The sequence below is a fragment of the Antennarius striatus genome, chromosome 4, assembly GCF_040054535.1.
Source record: "Antennarius striatus isolate MH-2024 chromosome 4, ASM4005453v1, whole genome shotgun sequence".
NCBI classification, from domain to species: Eukaryota; Metazoa; Chordata; class Actinopteri; order Lophiiformes; family Antennariidae; genus Antennarius; species Antennarius striatus.
Genome location: NC_090779.1, coordinates 3,756,188 through 3,775,029, shown reverse-complemented (window position 1 = coordinate 3,775,029; position 18,842 = coordinate 3,756,188). Strand labels below are relative to the sequence as shown.

Below are 18,842 nucleotides of genomic sequence, written 5' to 3'. Positions count from 1 at the left end.
TACCATTTGAAGTTTGACAAGAACATCAATGTACCCAAGACAACTTTAAATTTGTTTTTGTTGTTTTTTAAATACATATATATTATAACTCTTTTTTATTCTTTAAAGAGTGGACCACCAAGCTTTGAATTCACTGGAATATTCTACCACTGATCAAGAAGAAAATGATCCCCAGTGGGTGACAGACGGTAGACACTGAAGAATATCTTAAATTGAGACAGCTAATGGCAAGTCCTAACGGAAAACAAAAACAGTGGAATTATAATTCTACTCAATGAACAAGATCATATTTTTTTTTGTATAGAATGTATATAATGTAAATTTTTGCATCTTGAGATATTTTATTCTCCCCCAAGGTTTATTTTTAGCTTCTCAATGTATTGCTTATATGTTTCAGTGAAAGCCAATCAATTATTTGATGACAATTATTTCCTATTCTAATTACTGTCATTTGAAAGTCTTAAATTATTATAATTTTTTGTTCTTTGAAGTTTTAGTTGATCATTTTATGGTAACATGAGTCAGGACAATAGAAGACCAAGTACTATTCAAGGATAAGAAATATATTTTAATCAAAAAAGCTCACTTAAAGGTTATGTGATTTTTATTTCATTATGCAGAGACAGAAAAAGACCCACATAAGCTTATGTGTGTGCTCACTAATTATGTGCCTCCTCCACTTTCTTGGAACACTTGTCACTGTCTTCTTCATATGTTCTTGTGTTCTTAGAATAATGTATTTTCGTTTAGAAATTATTTCTGCCAGAATTGTCCATTCATACCTGATTTCCCTCTTTTGCACCACTGAACTAACAACAGAATTGATGTTTAGGTTTGTTGCCATATGAATTATGAAAAGAGCAGCAGAGGAGGTCATATGGCTTGAGCTCTCTTACATAGTCCATTCAAGACAGCTATGTCACTGACAAGTAGGAAGTAAAAAGCTAAGTGCTTAGCAGCTGTCTAGAAAATGGGAAAATGCACAGAAATACAGACGGGGGAGATCAACCCTTAGAAGTTCCTTACTATCGGGGCGGAAGACAAATTCAAACACCATTTAACAGTGATAGCCGATGATTGTGTTGCCATGCCATTACACTGTTTATGAAGTGCCGCTCAATAAATATATATAAAATGTCACACTTAGACAATGATAATACTGCAGAGTTATACAGGTATGTCATGCCTCTTTTGCTTATAGAACGTTGGCATGTCTAAAGTCATGCACTGGTGATTGTTTGTTGGCTTTGATTAAGCCAGATACTGCTGTTGTTTTGTGTATTGTAAATAGGTATGGCATAGGGAAGGGGATTCCTTGTGGAGCTACTGCGTGATTGTCTTGTGAAAGGGTTTTCCTATTATAAATTGGGGAAGTGGAGGTCAGAATGGATTGATCAAAAACATACCTTTCACTCAGGACCTCACTTATATGTGCCCATGTGAAACCAAAAACCATCATAAACGTAAGTATGTAAGTTAAAGTACATGATTTAGATAACATATATCACATACGCAAAGTAATGGAACATTTGTAATTCAACAGGTTTCAACCTGAATCAAGATCTTTTCCTAAAGATAAACTGTGACTGTTTCACAATGTTACCCGTTACATAATATATGTTAACATAACTTCAGTACATACATATGTTACTGTACTGGCAATACTGGTGAAATGACCAGTTCTGCCTTTACGACCATGTATTGTTTGGACTCTGCATTGTCCATATTTCAGTTCAATTTCCATCTTCAATAGGGTTATGCCATGTGTCTCTCAAGATTTTCTATCAAAGCGGAGTGAAAGCCAAAAATGTGCTTGGTTTTAGATAGCTGAGAGATGTTTATTTATGAGAAACCCCTTTTTTTGTGTTCCTTGTACTGATGTTTGTCATGTGTCCGATGTAGTGAGCTTTGAAATATTTTCTCAAACATGTCTTTGTGCTAACATTTTACATTCCAGATTTTTATCAGACATTTAAACTGTAATACAGTTAACAATGTATTGCAGGTGGAGAGATAAATTCATCTTTATAAAAGTTTTATTTATGTAATTGTGTTGTTCGGGTTGTTGTTTTTGTTTGTTTGTTTTTGCTTGTTTGTTGGTTTGCTTTTACATGAAATGCTTCTGTACAAATTTAACCACAACTCCAGCATAAAATATAAACATTTAGTTGTGTGACTGTATGAAATTTTGCCCAGAGTGTGATCTTCTTCACCTCTGTCTTTCTAAACCCTGTCAAGAACTACAGTATGAAAAAAGTTTAATTTAATTTAACTGTAACCAGAAGAAAACATTGTTTTCCACGCGTGTGAACATTTAAAATGGTGTTTTAACAGATACAGGAAACTCATGTATGCTACAGTAGGTCAGTACTTCATGTCTTCAAAATTATTATAGTCTGATGTGCATGAAATGGACAAGACAAGAAATCAAGAAAAAACATCTGGTGGGTTGTATGTGTTACTTATTGTGTTTTTTGTTTGTTTTTGTTTTTGTTTGTTTTTTATGTCCTCCAGGAAGCAGCAGCTTTAAGAGAACCGTACTCTGCATGTTAATGAGCTTTGCTTAGAGTAGGCTTTTTAAGTGGTTTGACTGATTGACTTGCACTGATCACATCAGCTGCTATAGTAAGTACACAGCCCTCACACCTTAAATTCTCAACAAGAATAACTGACTGGAAAGGAAAATTGTATCTTAAATATTAAAGTCAGTAACCTTCTTGATTTCTGCAGTGGGTCTGTCTCATATTACTTACGTATAGTTGGGTAGTTATTTATTTGAGTATGTATTACTATCACTTAGATATCAAATTTAACAATTTGAAGATCCAGTATCAGGTTGTCAAAGACCTTATGGATTGGTTTCCTGGAGCAAAAGGTACCTCTGTGCCATTTATACTCAAGGCTTGGGAGCTAAATTATTCAAATCTACCTACTTGCTTACCAAGACAATTAATGATCACATAGAAATGCTTACTTGAACTTATGTTATTTCTCTTTATATATTTGGAGTAAATCTGCTATCCTGTGAAAGGCTTACAGACAGTATTGATTCAGTGATGTAGTCCTTGAAGGCCTTCAAATATGATAAATAAATAATTTATTCTGAATACTGGATAAAAACCTATGGATTAACCTTCTATCAGACATGATCATTGTGTCAGTCATTTTGCTACCTTATGATAGCAATGCATTTGTAAACTACAGTAAACTACATTTACTGTAGTTGATCTGCAGTCTTCTGTCCCTTTTATATGTCTTATGGTGTAACAGCCATGGAAACCTAATAATGACGGGAACTGTTGGTATTGAGGATGCTTTGTATAGATTTTCACAATGCTTAAGAAATTTGAGGGTACTATCACAGTACAGACCACACAAACCTATAGAAAGAACCATTTTGGTCAATTTTTGACCGATTAAGTAATAATTCCAGCAATTTTTCCACATATTTTGGTATTGATGCCAAGATTCAGCGAGACTACAATAAGTTGTTTTTTGTTGCTTGTAGCGTGGGGGTAGTGCACATGAGTTTTCAATGTGTGCCTGTTTTTACAGATTTTTTCTCTTTTAAATTAAACCAAAATCATGTGCTGTGAGAGATGTTTAAATAGCCTGTCGTCAACCAAAGTCTTTCCATTTCAATGTTGCGTCATGCAGGTATAATGATAAGAAGTGAACACTGTCATTGAGTGCTGTCTTGAAAGTGTATGGTCTTGTAGAGTCATTTAATGCCAGCACATTTTCTTTGTGGGATTTAGGAAAACAGAATCCCACAATCTAAAACACTTTCAGTCAAATGTTTTCTTTTTAGATTCAGACAATTAGACCTCATTAACCTGATAACCAGGCAGGCTTTGCACTATGATCAACAGCTTGACCAATTTTAATATTTTCATCTATTTATACCAGTTCAGGCTGCTCAAATGCCTTTTCTAAAGCATGAGACGCATTTAATGCCAGTACGTCTGAACTTCCTGGAGGACAAAATCAGCACATATCCAGAACTCTATCAAATATTAATATTGACAACACAATGCTAAACGTGTCCTTCATAATTACAGCTTTAAGCTCTCACTAACTGATTTTATATTAATAGTACAACTCCCTGAGGTATTAAGGTGAAGGGACTTTCTATTAGCTTGTGACTACATGTACTTTCTTTCATGTACTTATTTATTTTTACTGTTTTGTGTTGAGCATTGTCATGTTTCTATTGCCACCTGGCTCATGCACTCATTCATCATTTTCTGTGTTTTCTAGTGTACTGTTTCTCATACATTTACAATGTACATTTCAAATACATGCTTTCTCCATAATTAGTCAGTGTATCTCATCTGTCTCTTTCTGATTGTCAACTAATTTTCTCTGTATCATGTTATATCCCTTTCCAGATGATTATTCATAACTCTAATACATTTAATTTGACATGTTATATAATGTCTTTTATAAATAAAGTTTGGTGAGCTTTTAAGCCAGCTGTATTTACAATTCTGACTCATTGAACGTTACTTCATCTTTGAATGTTGGTGGCCTTGTTAATTTCTAAATTTTTATTTTGTTGCACATCTCAGGGCAAGTTTGTAAAGTTCTGCATCTCAATTTTTAATGAATATCAATAATTGATAGTGCTGACTTACCAGTCAGTCATTTTGTCACTTTTTTTTTTAGTAATTAGCAGTTGGTTTCTGGTACAATTTAATTGAAGTTTAAATACTGAACTAACTGTGTGTTTTCTGCAGTCCTGCTTTAAATGCAATACAATTTGATGACAACAAAATAAAAGGTAGGTATAATACTGCTGCCTTTGAAAATGGTTTGTTTGTAACTGCACTATTCTCAACATGTTTACATAAGAAAATTACTTTTTAAAAAATTACTGCCATTTGGTAATTTAAAAAAAGTTTTTGAGTAAATTTTATAGCCAAGGAGAGAGAGTATAAAATGTCTAAATGTACAGTATGAGCTGCTATTAGATACACTCAAACATATTTTGAGATCATGCATCCTACAAACTGAATCTACATGACCCCATTAACACAGAATTCCATAATGCATCTAAATTCTGGTAAAACTGAGGTCATTGTACTTGTCCTAAATAACGTTAGGGATGTAGTGGCCAGTGACATAATAGCCTTGGATGGCATCACTTTTGATGCCAAAACCACTGCAAGGAACCTAGGTGTCATATTTGATCAGGATCTGTCATTTAACACACACATACAACAGGTTTCTAGAACGGCCTTTTTTCCATCTCCAAAACATTGCTAAAATCAGGCATATTTTAAAAAGGAATGATGCGGAGAAATTAATCCATGCTTCCATTACTTGCAGACTAGATTACTGTAACGCACTTTTTTCAGGCTGTTCCAAAGTCACTGAAGACACAACAACTAATCAAGAATACTGCTGACTTTGTTCTGACCAGGACCTGTACCAGAGACCATATTTCTCCTGTGTTGGCCTCTCTGCACAGGCTTCCTGCGAAAGCTAGGATAGATTTTAAAATACTCCTACTCACTTACAAAGCCCTTCATGGCCAGGCACCGACCTATCTGAAGGAACTTTTAGTTCCATATAATCCATCTAGAGCATAAAGCTCTCAACATACTGGCCTACTGGTGGTACCTAGAATCTACAAAAGTAGGACGGGGGCTAAAGCCTTTAGCTATCAAGCCCCTCTATTGTGGAACCACCTCCCTTCCTTTTTCAAAAATGGTACAATTGAGGCAGCTTAGGCTGCTAAATTCTTTTCTTATAGACCGACACTGCTGGAGACTCAACATCAAGACTCACTGAGCTCCTCTCTCCCCCTTCTTCTCTCTGACCTTCTCTGTTACTCCTCCTCCTCTGCGACCTCTCTCCTAGTCTCCAAACACACCCTACTAACTCAACTTCTTCCCTGGAGTCTCTGCCACCATTCAGTCATCCATTCAGCTGTAATTGTGCCTTGAATTAACCAACTACATGATGGGGAACATGTATTAAGACAACAACCCAGGAGTCGGTGAACTCCTGGGTTGTTGCCGTCAATGTTGTTGCCCACAATGAGCTGGTGTCTCATCTGAAAGTGTACCCCGCATCTCACCTGTAGCCAGTTGAGATAGGCTCCAGCAAGTCAGTGACCCGTGGGACTGTTAAGCGGCTGTTGTTAGAAGCCAAATTGATGTCTATAAACATCAATGGGAGCCATTGAGTTAATGAGTGTTTAAAGGGAGATTATCTAAAATGGAATGGGTGTCAGCCTGATTTCTTTGCAAAGAGAGGACACAAGCAGTCTTATTAAAAAGCCATGACCAAAAACATATCAATTTCATGTTGGGTTGCACTGCATGTGTTCTGTGATTATAAAAGTAGGTTGCATTAAGCAGCCCAGATTCGATTGGCCCTGATTTGCTAAGCAAATGTGCTATTATGCCTCCTAGAGACAGTAAAATGAAAATAACAATTTAAAAAAAGGCAGCGCCCCACGATGAGCTGAGACCTCATTCGGGGTGTACCCTGCCTCTTACCCATGGCTAGCTGAGATAAGCTCCAGCCTACGGTGGTTAAGTGACTGTAGATGAAACAAATGCAATTGTCTACAAGAGAATGGATGGATGGACTACATGAAGCAGCATAACTGTTGCCACCAAGTATCTCAGAATAATTCAATAACATCATATCACCTACAAATATCAAAATTTTATTTTCCATCTTTTTACAATGGAGAAATTCCGGCTACACATGCAACTGCATTGTAAATATCCCCTGAGGTGTAACAGCTCTCTTGGTAAAATAGCAGTTAATTAGGTTGGTCAGCAGGGAGTTTTATTGATCGAGTCAGTTAATTGGTCATTTAACTGCCCGATCCCACAGGCCCATTCACCACCGCAGCTACTGTTTCAGGATGTGTGTGTTTGTAACTGTGTGTGTGTGAGAGAGAGAATATACACAAAAACCGCAGGACCCAGAGTGCACTGCAAGAACAACCAGGCACAGTCAAGTTTATAAATGGTAAAGAGTGTTAAATGCAAAAGTTTTTAATCCTAAAAGAGCAAATTGGACATCTTAAAACACATCACTCGTCTACATGCACTATACATTATATTGGTCTGTCAGAAATTTGATTAGTACATTAATGATTTGTCCTGGGTGTTGCATAATTATGTAATGGAAATAAACTTAGGAAAATAAAACTTGCTCTTAATTTAAGGATAATCCACAGGAAATTCATTGGATTATGACAATGAGTTTGAGGAAGCACTGGCTGTGTTATGCATTAAAATTGTTTGGAATATGGAATTTCAAGATATGTTTCGGGATGGGTTGAGTGTGTGTGGACAACACAACATGCTGTAGTACTCAGGTATCACATTACAATTGGCAGAGTGTCTACAGGGAACGAGTTTGGAAAAACAGAGCAGGACAAGGGAGACAGGGGCAGAAAAGGGTAGAAGGCAGTCCCAAAGAGGCCCAATATCACTTTATGAACAAAACAAAATACAAAACTGGATCATGTGGTATGAAATCTGTTCTTTGATTTTTGATTTTACTGAATTATTTAGTAGTCTGAAAGCCCCGTCTACCTACGGTAAGGCCTATTGCCAAGGGATATAGTGAGTCATGTAAATGTAATACTGCCTACCCCAGTGACAGACATGGAGAGGGTTATGAAGTCATTCTTGCATTTTTATCAAGTCCATCTTGGTGTCTCAGTGCTTAGACCAAGATGTGGACTTTAAGCTTATGATCAGAAATATTGATATAATTAGCTGTTTATATACAGCATCAAGTAAAGATGCAGAAGATGTGTTTTCACAGCCATGTGTTTGTCTGTAAGTTTGTCAAAACATACAGACAAAAATAGTAGTCAAAAATATCTAGTTTTATCGACTGGTTTTGGATTAGCGTAGTACCTCGACATAAAACAGACTCTATCATACACGTATTTTGAGTTACGAGCCATTGCTCTGTCCATATGTTTGTTCAGCAGATGAGTGAAAATCTGAGGTACGAGCTGTGGTTCAGGACACCACCATAGAAGAAGAAATCCTCTTTAATTTATGCCATGGGTAAATTGTCTTTTCACTCTTACATGAACATGCTTAACATGCTTATATGTTCAGGCCCCCGAAACAAACACACACACACACACACACACACACACACACACACACACACACACACACACACACACACACACACACACACACACACACACACACACACACACACACACATACACCAGAGGCTTGTGAGCATGAAATTTATACAGTGGGGTTCAAGGTCGACGGGCAGCTGTATGGGGGTGTGCCCACATGGACAGCTTGTGGGTGGGGGGGGTCCTTGCTCAGGGGCACCTCGGCAGTGCTCTGGGGTGAACTGACACCTCCCACTGCCAGCTCATACTTCAATGTTTTGGCCCACTTGGGCCTCAAACCGGCGACTTCCAGTCCCTAGTCCAAGACTTAGTGGACTAAGCTACTGCTGCCCCAACATCAGCTGAGACCAGATCTCGTTCTTTACCACATGTTGGTGGATGAATACAACATCAGCTGAGACCAGATCTCATTCTTTACCACATGTTGGTGGATGAATACAACATCAGCTGAGACCAGATTTCATTCTTTCTCATGTATTGTCTGTGTAGTAAAGACGTAGGTCGTGTGTTCTTGTGACTTTTGTGATTCTTTTCATACTTAGCAAAATTGAAATACAAATAGGACTAAAAATGAAAAAAAAAAGCCTTTGTTTATATACTGCACCCTTTGTTTTGTGTGTCAAAAGTAGCTATAGCTTCTGTAAGGTAGTTGGTATATTATACACAATGGGAAAAACCTAAAGGCAGTGTGTATGTGTGTGTGTGTGTGCGTGTGTGTGTGTGTGTTTAGCTGCAACTGTGCATGAGAGGTCGTCAAATTCATAGGATATTATGTGTCACTGATGTAAAGAGAATCCCTTGAGATAATATGATGAAAGGTATAAGCATGCATGTGTGCATGTGCGCGCGCGGGCGCGCGCACACACACACACACACACACACACACACACACACACACACACACACACACACACACACACACACACACACACACACACACAGGCACATACACAAAATGCCATCCCTCTATCAGGTCATAGACTTGAGTAGATGAAGATGAGAAGATAATGTGGTAAATGGGTTTATCAACCACAGTGTGTGTGTGTGTGTGTGTGTGTGTGTGTGTGTGTGTGTGTGTGTGTGTGTGTGTGTGTGTGTGTGTGTGTGTGTGTGTGTGTGTGTGTGTTTGTGTATGTGTATGTGTGTGTGTATGTGTGTGTGTTTTGGGGGGGAGGGTAGTGAAGTAGAGAAGAACTGAAAAACTAGAAAGGTACTGGAGGAACACTTACAGGATCAGTAGTCTATGTATCGTTTTGTTTTTAAGATTATTATGCATCTATCTTTGGGTGATGGTCTTGTAATAAGAGTTTTGGGTTGTGATTTCAATGTGTCTAAACACACAGCACTAATTACACGTTACGCAAACTGCTTGAAATGCAGCCATGGGCTTTTCACGAGAAAAGATCCTAACCAATCAACACATTAGACACAAGATGAAATGAAAACTCTCTGAGGAAATTATCTGGAGGACGCATTAAAACTTTTCACAGACCTGAATGAAGCAAATATTGGGACACCTACAATGACCCATCAGTGTGGTGTAAAGATATAACCAGAAAATTGAGGGGACCTGATACTGATGTGTAGTCAATACCTTGCCAGTTATCTGCAGTGGAAAAACAAAACAGATCCTGAGTTAATGTGCATTATTATGGATTAAGTCCAGATTCAACAGAGATCTATTTAAAAAGCTGTGGAAACGAGGTTTTACTTGTACACTTTCAAACAAAAACGCTAGAGAGAGACAAACAAAGACAATCACACAAACACAAATAGATACACTTAATCCCGCTGGAGATCCCTGGATATAGAGCTAGTCAGTAACCAAGAAGAAAGAGACAGACCATTCTGATAGCATTACTGTCTGGAGAGTTGCTGTTGCGTGACATCACGTTGCGCACTCATCAGACTCCAGCAGTGAAATGCAGTAGAGTAATCCCTCGCGCAGTAAATGTGTTCCAGGACCACCTACGAAAAACAAAAAATCTTCTTCTTCTTTTTTTTCTTGTGGGAGGAGTGAATGGAGTGAGTGGAAGCCGCTGAGTGGGTTTCAGTGCTTTTTTCCCCCATCTTTGCATTTGTCTTTATGTTTGTATTCTTTGTGTATTGTTAATTAGGTTTGTCTTGAGTATTTATTGTCGTCTATTGTCAGTTTTTTGTGTGTTTTTTACCGGCAAGGCTGGGGTGGTTGGAGGCCACTCAGATGTCATCATGGCTTCTGGTGGCTACACATCGCTCACAAGGAGTCGCGGGATCAGGGTGGTGTCTCCTTGCAGCGTGGAAGATGTGGCACTTGCGGTGAGGGGATGTTATCGGGTGCATTGCTGTGAAGTCTGCTGGCCGGATAAACAGGGCAGTTATTATTTTCGTGAAGAAGGTGGAACAGGTGAAGTTGTTGATTGAAAAGGGGATAACTGTAAATGATTTGTTATTTCTGTCACTTTCAAAGTTATGGGTTACAAGAAAAGAGTCCTTGTATACTCATTAAAATATCTTGTTGGACATCAATGGACCCTTTAGTTAGATTCTGTAGCAGAACCATTTCCAATTATGTTATGAAACTGTTTTTAAAAAAAATACAGTTTATAAAATGTTATAGAATCTTTGATTAAAGTTCATTTTTTCTCCTGAAAATACAAGGATACATGTGTTGGTACCTCTTTAGTGGGTTTGACTCTGGAATACATTTGGAGTTATAAAGTATACACATGCTAACAGAAAGATCCATTGATTGTTAATAAAATAAAGTCATTCGGAGTAGTAGAAGTGATATCAATAATAGTCAAAGCCGTTTGATGTTCTGTGAAGAAAAAATATCAATCGTGCACAAAGTAATTCAGATTTTTATTCACACTTAGTCAAAACTGAGTTATTGTACATGTTAAAAATGCTTACATTGCCACTGTACCAGCCCTTTGCCAACTACACACTTCTCTCCCACTTCCTGTCATACATTCATCCTGTATAATAAGAAAACAAAGTCTGATAAGAGGGATAATTTTATTTAGTGGAGACATTATAATGAATGCAGCATAATACACACTATGATGAAAACTATGCCAAAATAGTTTGACAGTGTCCCATCTACTTTTAGAAGGGATGCACAATGAAAATCAAGTAGAAGAAAACCATACATTTGCACATTGTGTCTGAAAGGCAACCCATAATGCCTATACTCCACTGAGAAATATAAATGATTGAAAATTGTGGTTTGGAGATGTTTTGTGCATTTAATCAATTTGTGCGATGCAGGTTAATTAATGCAAAGGACAACAAAAGACACTAGAAAAAAGGGTCCTTTAAACCCGGAACATGTTGTTTGGTGAAAGCAAAGTTAAAACGCCATTTTTCAACAGGTTAATGCACCTGAGCATTGAACAAAGTGATGGCATATGTGTTGATCTCTGAAGTGTTTCGCTCATCTACGGCGATTGTTAAAGGATTATTATTATTATTATTATTATTATTGTTATATCCCATCTGGTAGACAATATATGGGTGCATGTCGAGAAGTTATTACAGTGTATCACTTCATAGCAGGAAGTTTGGGTCCAGTTGTGGGACGTAAACACAAATGTAGCAATACTGTAAAAAATAAACATTCAAAAAGCTTTCAGACAGCTAATAGCTATTTTATGTAGAAAAGCATTCCTTATCCCTAATTAAAATACATCCTGCATACAGACAATACATACAACATGGTGTAGCATTGCTTCTTATTACACTTTTACTTGTATTTGTTTAAAGTAATGCTGTACAGCTGTGATGTGCAGTCAGGGGGCCATAGCTTCATCATCATGGAAATTAAAAATTAAAAATAGATGGTTATATTAATCTGTGTTAAAGTTATTTTTCCTTTAACTTCACAATTTTGAATTGTTTTTTAAAATTGCTGAATTTTCACATTTACCTTTCAAATACTAAGAAAAGATGAAGGCTCAGCGCTGAGCGTACTGGGATTGACAGAGACTGGCGGCAGTCAATTAAATGTGAACAAAAACAAGTGTTCTGTAAAATTCTGGAAAGCAGAACCTGTCAAATGAAGACCAGGTTGGGCTTTCTTTGGTTTGGTGGACTGCACAAAAGTCAGGCTCTGCAGTTTTGTGGTGACATTTCACTATCAAAATACACCACATTATTTAACTTTGTTAAACTAAGGATGGATCTCATTGGACTGTATAGCTCACAAAAACTATCGGAAGAATGTGAATCTCCTGGACAGATTGTCAGATTTTTGGCGCAGAAGGATCATACTGAAACTGTTCTTGAGGTGCCAAAATTACTCCCCTCGTGCTCACAGTGCCAGCGACTACAGCATCAGTGTTGGGGTCATTTTCTGAACTGAAAAGACTGGAGACATACAGTCGGAACAGGACTGATCAGGAACGACTTTCTTCTGTGGCAGTGGTCTCCACTGAGACAGAGAGACGTGTAAAACTGAAGATAAGGATGAGTTTTACAAACAAGTTATGGATGCCTTTATTCAAAAGGAGTGGCACATGGATTTCATTTCTAAGTAAAGGTAAGACAATAATAAAAAAAATTTAAATTATTTTTTGTCTATGCTACAGTTTGCATATGTAAAAAATGCTGAAATGAAATTTTAAACTAAACACGTAAAATGTTGCTAATCAAATGTTGAAAAAGCTACTCCGTAGGGTTCATATTTGTAAATTTGACTGTGTTGATGTCAGTGCCTCACCAGACATGAATCCCAAAGCACATCACTGGTGTGCAGCGAAAAATCCATATTTTTCTCTTTTTTAAATACATTTCTAGTCTAACCAATCAAGGAGATTTAGAGTACAAGCCAGCGTTTACTAATTCACACAGAGGCTTGCATGCAAAGGTAAGTGATACCTGCTCATCAGGATCATTAATGATTCACAAACCAGTGTAAAAGACTAGCAACTGTCCATTTATCAGATGTTTGCCCTACCCCTAATGCTGCAGTTACAAAACATACAAATACAGTACTCCTTAAGATCATGATGTTGACGCCATTATGCACCTTTCCTTTCTCACTGAATTGGACGGAATGGATGGAATATGCAACTCTTCTCTGTCGACTACTGTGATTGGCCTATACAATCTTGCCAATCTTGTGTTGCCATGTGCTCTTCGTCACCCTCGCTCTCTTCATCAGCACTGGGTATGTTGCTGTTGACATCTGAATCCAGATCAGTACCTTTAAGTGCTGTACAGTCTGTGGAATACTCAATGTCCTCGATGAATGGAGGTTCATCATCTTCAAAACAGCTGCATGAGAGAAGAGATATGTCACAACAACAACATGTGTATCCTTAATTAAAAAATGATAACAGTATTTCATTTCTCACAAATAATTTAAAAAGAATAATCAGAGAATGTATTATTACTGTAAAATTTTGACATATATCACTTTTTCCACGCTTAAAACCTGCCGTTTAAAGATTTCCTATTATGAAAATCAAATTTTTTCAGGTCTCTACATATAAATAGTGGTCTTCCCTAACCATACCAACTCCTAGAATCTGGTAAACAAGGGCTTCCAGCATCAATAAATATTTGAAATTTTAGGAATTCACGGACCGGACTGAATCAAAACGATTGGATTTTGTTAGAGCTCAATTTGTAATGTATCAAATTGTGCTCTGTGATTGGTCAGAGTGATTCACGATATTGATTGGTTGACATGCCCAAGGGCGTGGCCATTTCTGAGGGCTTTGTTTGTTCAGGCTACGGTAGCTTTGTTCGGTGATGTCTTAGCTCAGAACTACACACCGAAAGTACCTCACAAACTGTTGAAGTCAGCTAGCTTTTGGCTAACTAGTTAGCATGACTTCAGTCGTGTGTGTGTGTGTCCGCTAAAGGCATATCCTCATCGTAATAGCCAACACAGCTGCGTGTGCCCACAACGGTCATAAACAAACAGCCTCAGCCTTTATACACAGCCTAACAGATATTCACTGTCACCAGTCAAGGGGTATGTTCAACTGACATAAAGCCATAAAGAGACTGCAACATCCCACGACATCCCTGAATTCAACATTTTACCCTGACCAACACAGTTTTGTGGCTCTGGCACCGGAAAATGTTGCTTTTTGTTTTGTGATTATATCTCCTCAGGTTTCAGAGCTGTGTACCTAAAAAAGTATACAGTGAGCTGTCGTTCCTCGTGGTTCATGCGTTCCATGAACCACACGAAATTAACGAATTTCATGATAGAGCAACAATCTTACTATTTACGGTAATTTAAATGTTTATGAACCCTCCCCATACTGATATTAAACCACCCTCTATCTGTATTACCTTTTCCCACACTCTTATCGATGTTCAAAGTACCTTCGTGTCTCACGGAAGTCCACGGTATCACGTGAATGCCTTCCAAAAATCCGCAAAGAGTACAAAAGTTGACATTTGACCTTGACCTAGTTTTATCCAGGTCATCATTTCATTTTCATCCCATGTGCTGCCCAAGTAATGTGCTTTTCCTTTCATGTTTCTATCTTCAACGGTTGTGAAGATATTTGATGGACGAATGGATGGCCGTACAAACACTGACAATTACAATACATCACCACTTTTCGGGATGTAGTAATCAAGGCAGAAATCAAGAGGTGAAATTATCACTCATTCCCAGCCTTGTGAGAGACAAAGGCTGGATACCTTCTCACACACACACACACACACACACACACACACACACACACACACACACACACACACACACACACACACACACACACACACACACACACACACTACTTCCTCTGCTCCTTGTGACGTAAGAAGTCGAGGCCAAACGAGTAATCTGACTGAGGTAGAAGTGACTGACTCTGTATCCATTACAGGATGTAGTACCCCTGCATTTTCCTCTCTGTAGGTTAGTGGATGTAGAATATGGAAAATAGGGACGGCCCCCGCCTAACAGCCAGTTCAATGTACAGTACTCAAACTCTTTGGCTTACCTTTCCTGTGTTTCATTTAGACTGTTAGTTTCGCTCCCAGCAATTTCTCATTGTCTGTGACAATTGTCGAGAAACAGCGTACTTCCTGTCTGTAAACATCTGTTGTCATCGCCAATGATTTTCGTCCCATTTGCAAACACTGTGTGTTTTGAATTATCCGCGATGCTTACTGGTGGTCTCAATAGAATCAGCCCATGTAGTATTTACATAATGAACAACGGAGTCACGTTCGGCTGACTGAGAAATCGGCTCGACACTCAGCGCAGAGGAATCAACAGTTATTAACAAGAGAAACAGACACGAGAAAATAAGAGCAAAATGTGTAGTAATAAAGTTACTGAAAGTTAAAAAAGCTCCAGACAGAACGCTAGTGCGCGTGCGTTCAAGTGGCTCATGCAAACACAATGCAGGTGAATGCGAGGGGGGAGTGAGGTGTTGAAAGAGGACGCTCAGAGGGGGTAGTGGGGTGGATATAGGGAGCTCAGAGCCACGCCCTATTAACACTGAGCGTTTTGGGGCGGAACTGATTTTATTGATATTGAATCATAGGTATTAAGGACCATGGATCACTTTGGGGCAAGACATTTCAAATACAGTGTAGTTGGACATCTTGCAGCTAAATGGCAAGAATTTTAAAAAGCATAATGTGGGACCTACAACGATGAGTCTAATCTAGATGTTTACAGACTAACAATCTCCATGTGGTGCTGTAGCAGGAAGTACAAGACCGAGACAGGCGGGAAGATGTTCTAGTGTAGTTTGATTGTGTTTTGAACAGACATTTTGCACATCATGAACACCCCTTATGATGGGAAACATGTAAATCTATATGACATAGTTTTTAAGTTAAAGGCATTCAATGTGGTTGTTGACGTAGAAAACAGAACTGCATTTTAGCTTGGTTTCAATAAACTGATGGTGACACGTGGAGACAGCAGCTTTGTTTTACTGCCGTATTACAGAACTGGAAAAAAGTGGTATTTTAGAGTTAAGTTAAGAAGTTACAATCTTTCATGTTACAACACCTGGACACCTGCCGCTTATTGACTGGTATGGCCTATATATCCACAAAGTTGTTTTTTTTCTTTTAAACTATAGTTGGTGCGGCTTATATTCAGGTCTGTTAAATCGTTCAAATTTCACTGTAGTCTTCATTGGTAATTAACTCGAGGCCCTGTGATCAACTGCCTACTTCTCCCATATTTGGAAAAAAAAAGTGTCTTGAATATTAAAAGATAAAACATATGATTAATGTGTAGGCAACAAGGGGGTAGTGGTGTCTTTGTAGATTCTCAGTTATCCAGGTCATGGTTATTGTTGGAATATGAATAGCACCGACCACACTTCATAGGGTAAATAAGCTGGGACAAGACCAACCGCCCCTAGAACTGAATAAGCCTCTTGGATGAGAGCCGAAAAGTCTTCAAGAAACTTTCTTAAAGTCCTGTGGATTGATTTAAACAGCTTTGGATAGGGGGTAGTGGTGTTTGATTCAGTCTAAGTATTTCCCTCAGAATAACAGTGAGTTCAGTTTCTGGGGTTTTTGGGGCTGGGGGGTGGGGTTTGATATAAAACCTAAGTTTAAGAAAAAGTTTGGGTTAAAATCATGTTTTGGGCATGCAGTCTATAATGGATAGGACAGCTGACTATGTGGGACAGAAAACTGGAAACGCTGTGACTGTCTGGCATGCAGCAAAGTGCTGTGTGCCTGAATTGAACCTACGATCACAGCGGGATGACTGCACCATCAGTCAACTCTGATTCACAAGATAGAGAAATGCCCACCACCTGACTCCACTCAATATAGGTCCAATTATGTATGAACAATCTCTGTCTTTAATCAAATAAATTAATAATACACTACAAATAATACAGTGTGTGTGTGTGTGTGTGTGTGTGTGTGTGTGTGTGTGTGTGTGTGTGTGTGTGTGTGTGTGTGTGTGTGTGTGTGTGTGTGTGTGTGTGTGTGTGTGTGTGTTGTGATACGAAGAGCATTTAGTGTTCCACATATAATTAGGCTAAATTCTTAATCAAATATTAGTGTGTAACCTTATCTAATAAACCTCAGAAAACAAACAGATGACAGGGAAAACATGAGGCAACAAATTAGTCAGTGCCACAGTTGCATAAAGACAAGCGTAACCGTTGTCATGATAAGACCTGTCACTAAGACTGGGCATCCAGCATTTGGCCTGAGTCAGATCAACAAAAAAAAAAAAAAACAGAAGACAATTGCTATTCTGAGAAAATCCCAGCTATACAAGCACCATCTGTTACAATACTACCTGAACACATCTCACAATGTTTTGTGATTCTAGAATACACTCAATGATCTGGTCTGTCCTCTTCTTCTCCATCAGAGGAGAGGGTGTGGAAGGGAAAGGGAGGAAAGCAGAATGAGTGTGAATAAAAAAGACAGAAAGGACAAAGATTTAATGTCTAGCATACTAATGACAGCAGCTCATTTTGTGTTCACATTGCCTTGTGACATGAATGACAATGAAGCTCGGCAACTTATTCACATTTGCATCTTCAAATCAGCATGTGTAGTGTTACTGCTAAAAAAAATCCAATAGATTTGTTAAACTATGTGCATGCATGCGTGACTTTGTGTGTGTATGTGTGTGTGTGTGTGTGTGTGTGTGTGTGTGTGTGTGTAATGTGTATTATATGTGTGTGTGCTTGTAACTGTGTGTGTCTGTGTGTGTGTGTGTGTTAATTATATGTGTGTGTCTGTGTATTATATGTGTGTGTGCGTGTGTGTGTGTGTGTGTGTGTGTGTGTGTGTGTGTGTGTGTGTGTGTGTGTGTGTGTGTGTGTGTGTGTGTGTATCAATAGTCTTGTCAACACATTTTAGCCATTAAAAAATGCTGTCTGTTTAGCCATAACCTGCCATGCAACAAAGTAATTTCGCCCACTTTCACATAAAACATCAGTGTGGAGTATAACCTTTACAATGCGATGTTCCCAAACATGTTTGGTGTCATATAGTATCAGCTTAATGTGTAGGACTATTTTTGGTGAAATACATGGCAGATTATGACTGGTTCTATTGACTGGTTTCAAAATTTAGCAAGGGTGTTTAAATGGAAAATGAATGTTACATGATGAATATCGTTTGTATGTACTGTATGCATGTTAGAATGTGGCTCATATAGACTAATGGTCTGGTCTACAAACTGCACAGTTATCCTTGGAAAAAAAGACTGGGTAGGATTCACCCTCAGTTTATAAAAACTGTCAGTTAGTCTTTCTTATAGGCCATAGATGAAGGATTTGTCATGCAAAACACTTTATTAAAAGCATTAGTGCACCATTTAACAGGTGAAGATCAAGTGATGCCTAATCATATTCTATTATACTGGAGTGTGAGACAAGGTTGTCTATTCTCACCAATAATTTTCCCACAACAATAAAACTCTTTGGGTAATTAGTAACACAGACTGAAAACATTTTAAGATATATCCATAAATAAATCGCAAACTTCATTTTCTCCTTTGAGATATTTGGCAAGTTAAAATTCATTTAGAGAAAGAGCAAATGAAAACAATGTGAAGACCACAAGAAGAGAGTTGTCTTGAAAAAGCTAGATACGCTATCACTTTTGACAGAATATTACAAATAAATTTTAATAATTCTACATTGCAACTCTTTCTCAGACATTTCTCAGTAGGCATACATAAAACATTTGAAAATAGTATTAGATTGACTTGCCTTTGCACATTTCTATATTATCTGTAGCAAATGTTGAA

General features: G+C 38.0%; 1 protein-coding gene across 1 annotated transcript in view; it reads right to left on the bottom strand.

Annotated features, from left to right (window-relative positions):
• Window positions 1-11,005: 11,005 nt before the first annotated feature.
• Window positions 11,006-18,842, bottom strand: part of LOC137594001 (cytosolic carboxypeptidase 4) — an 83,572-nt gene continuing 75,735 nt past the window's right edge. Inside the window, exon 27 of the mRNA XM_068313175.1 lies at window positions 11,006-13,399. Within this exon, the coding sequence (XP_068169276.1) occupies window positions 13,210-13,399 (190 nt within the window). The 3' untranslated portion in view covers window positions 11,006-13,209. The remainder of the gene's footprint in view (window positions 13,400-18,842) is intronic.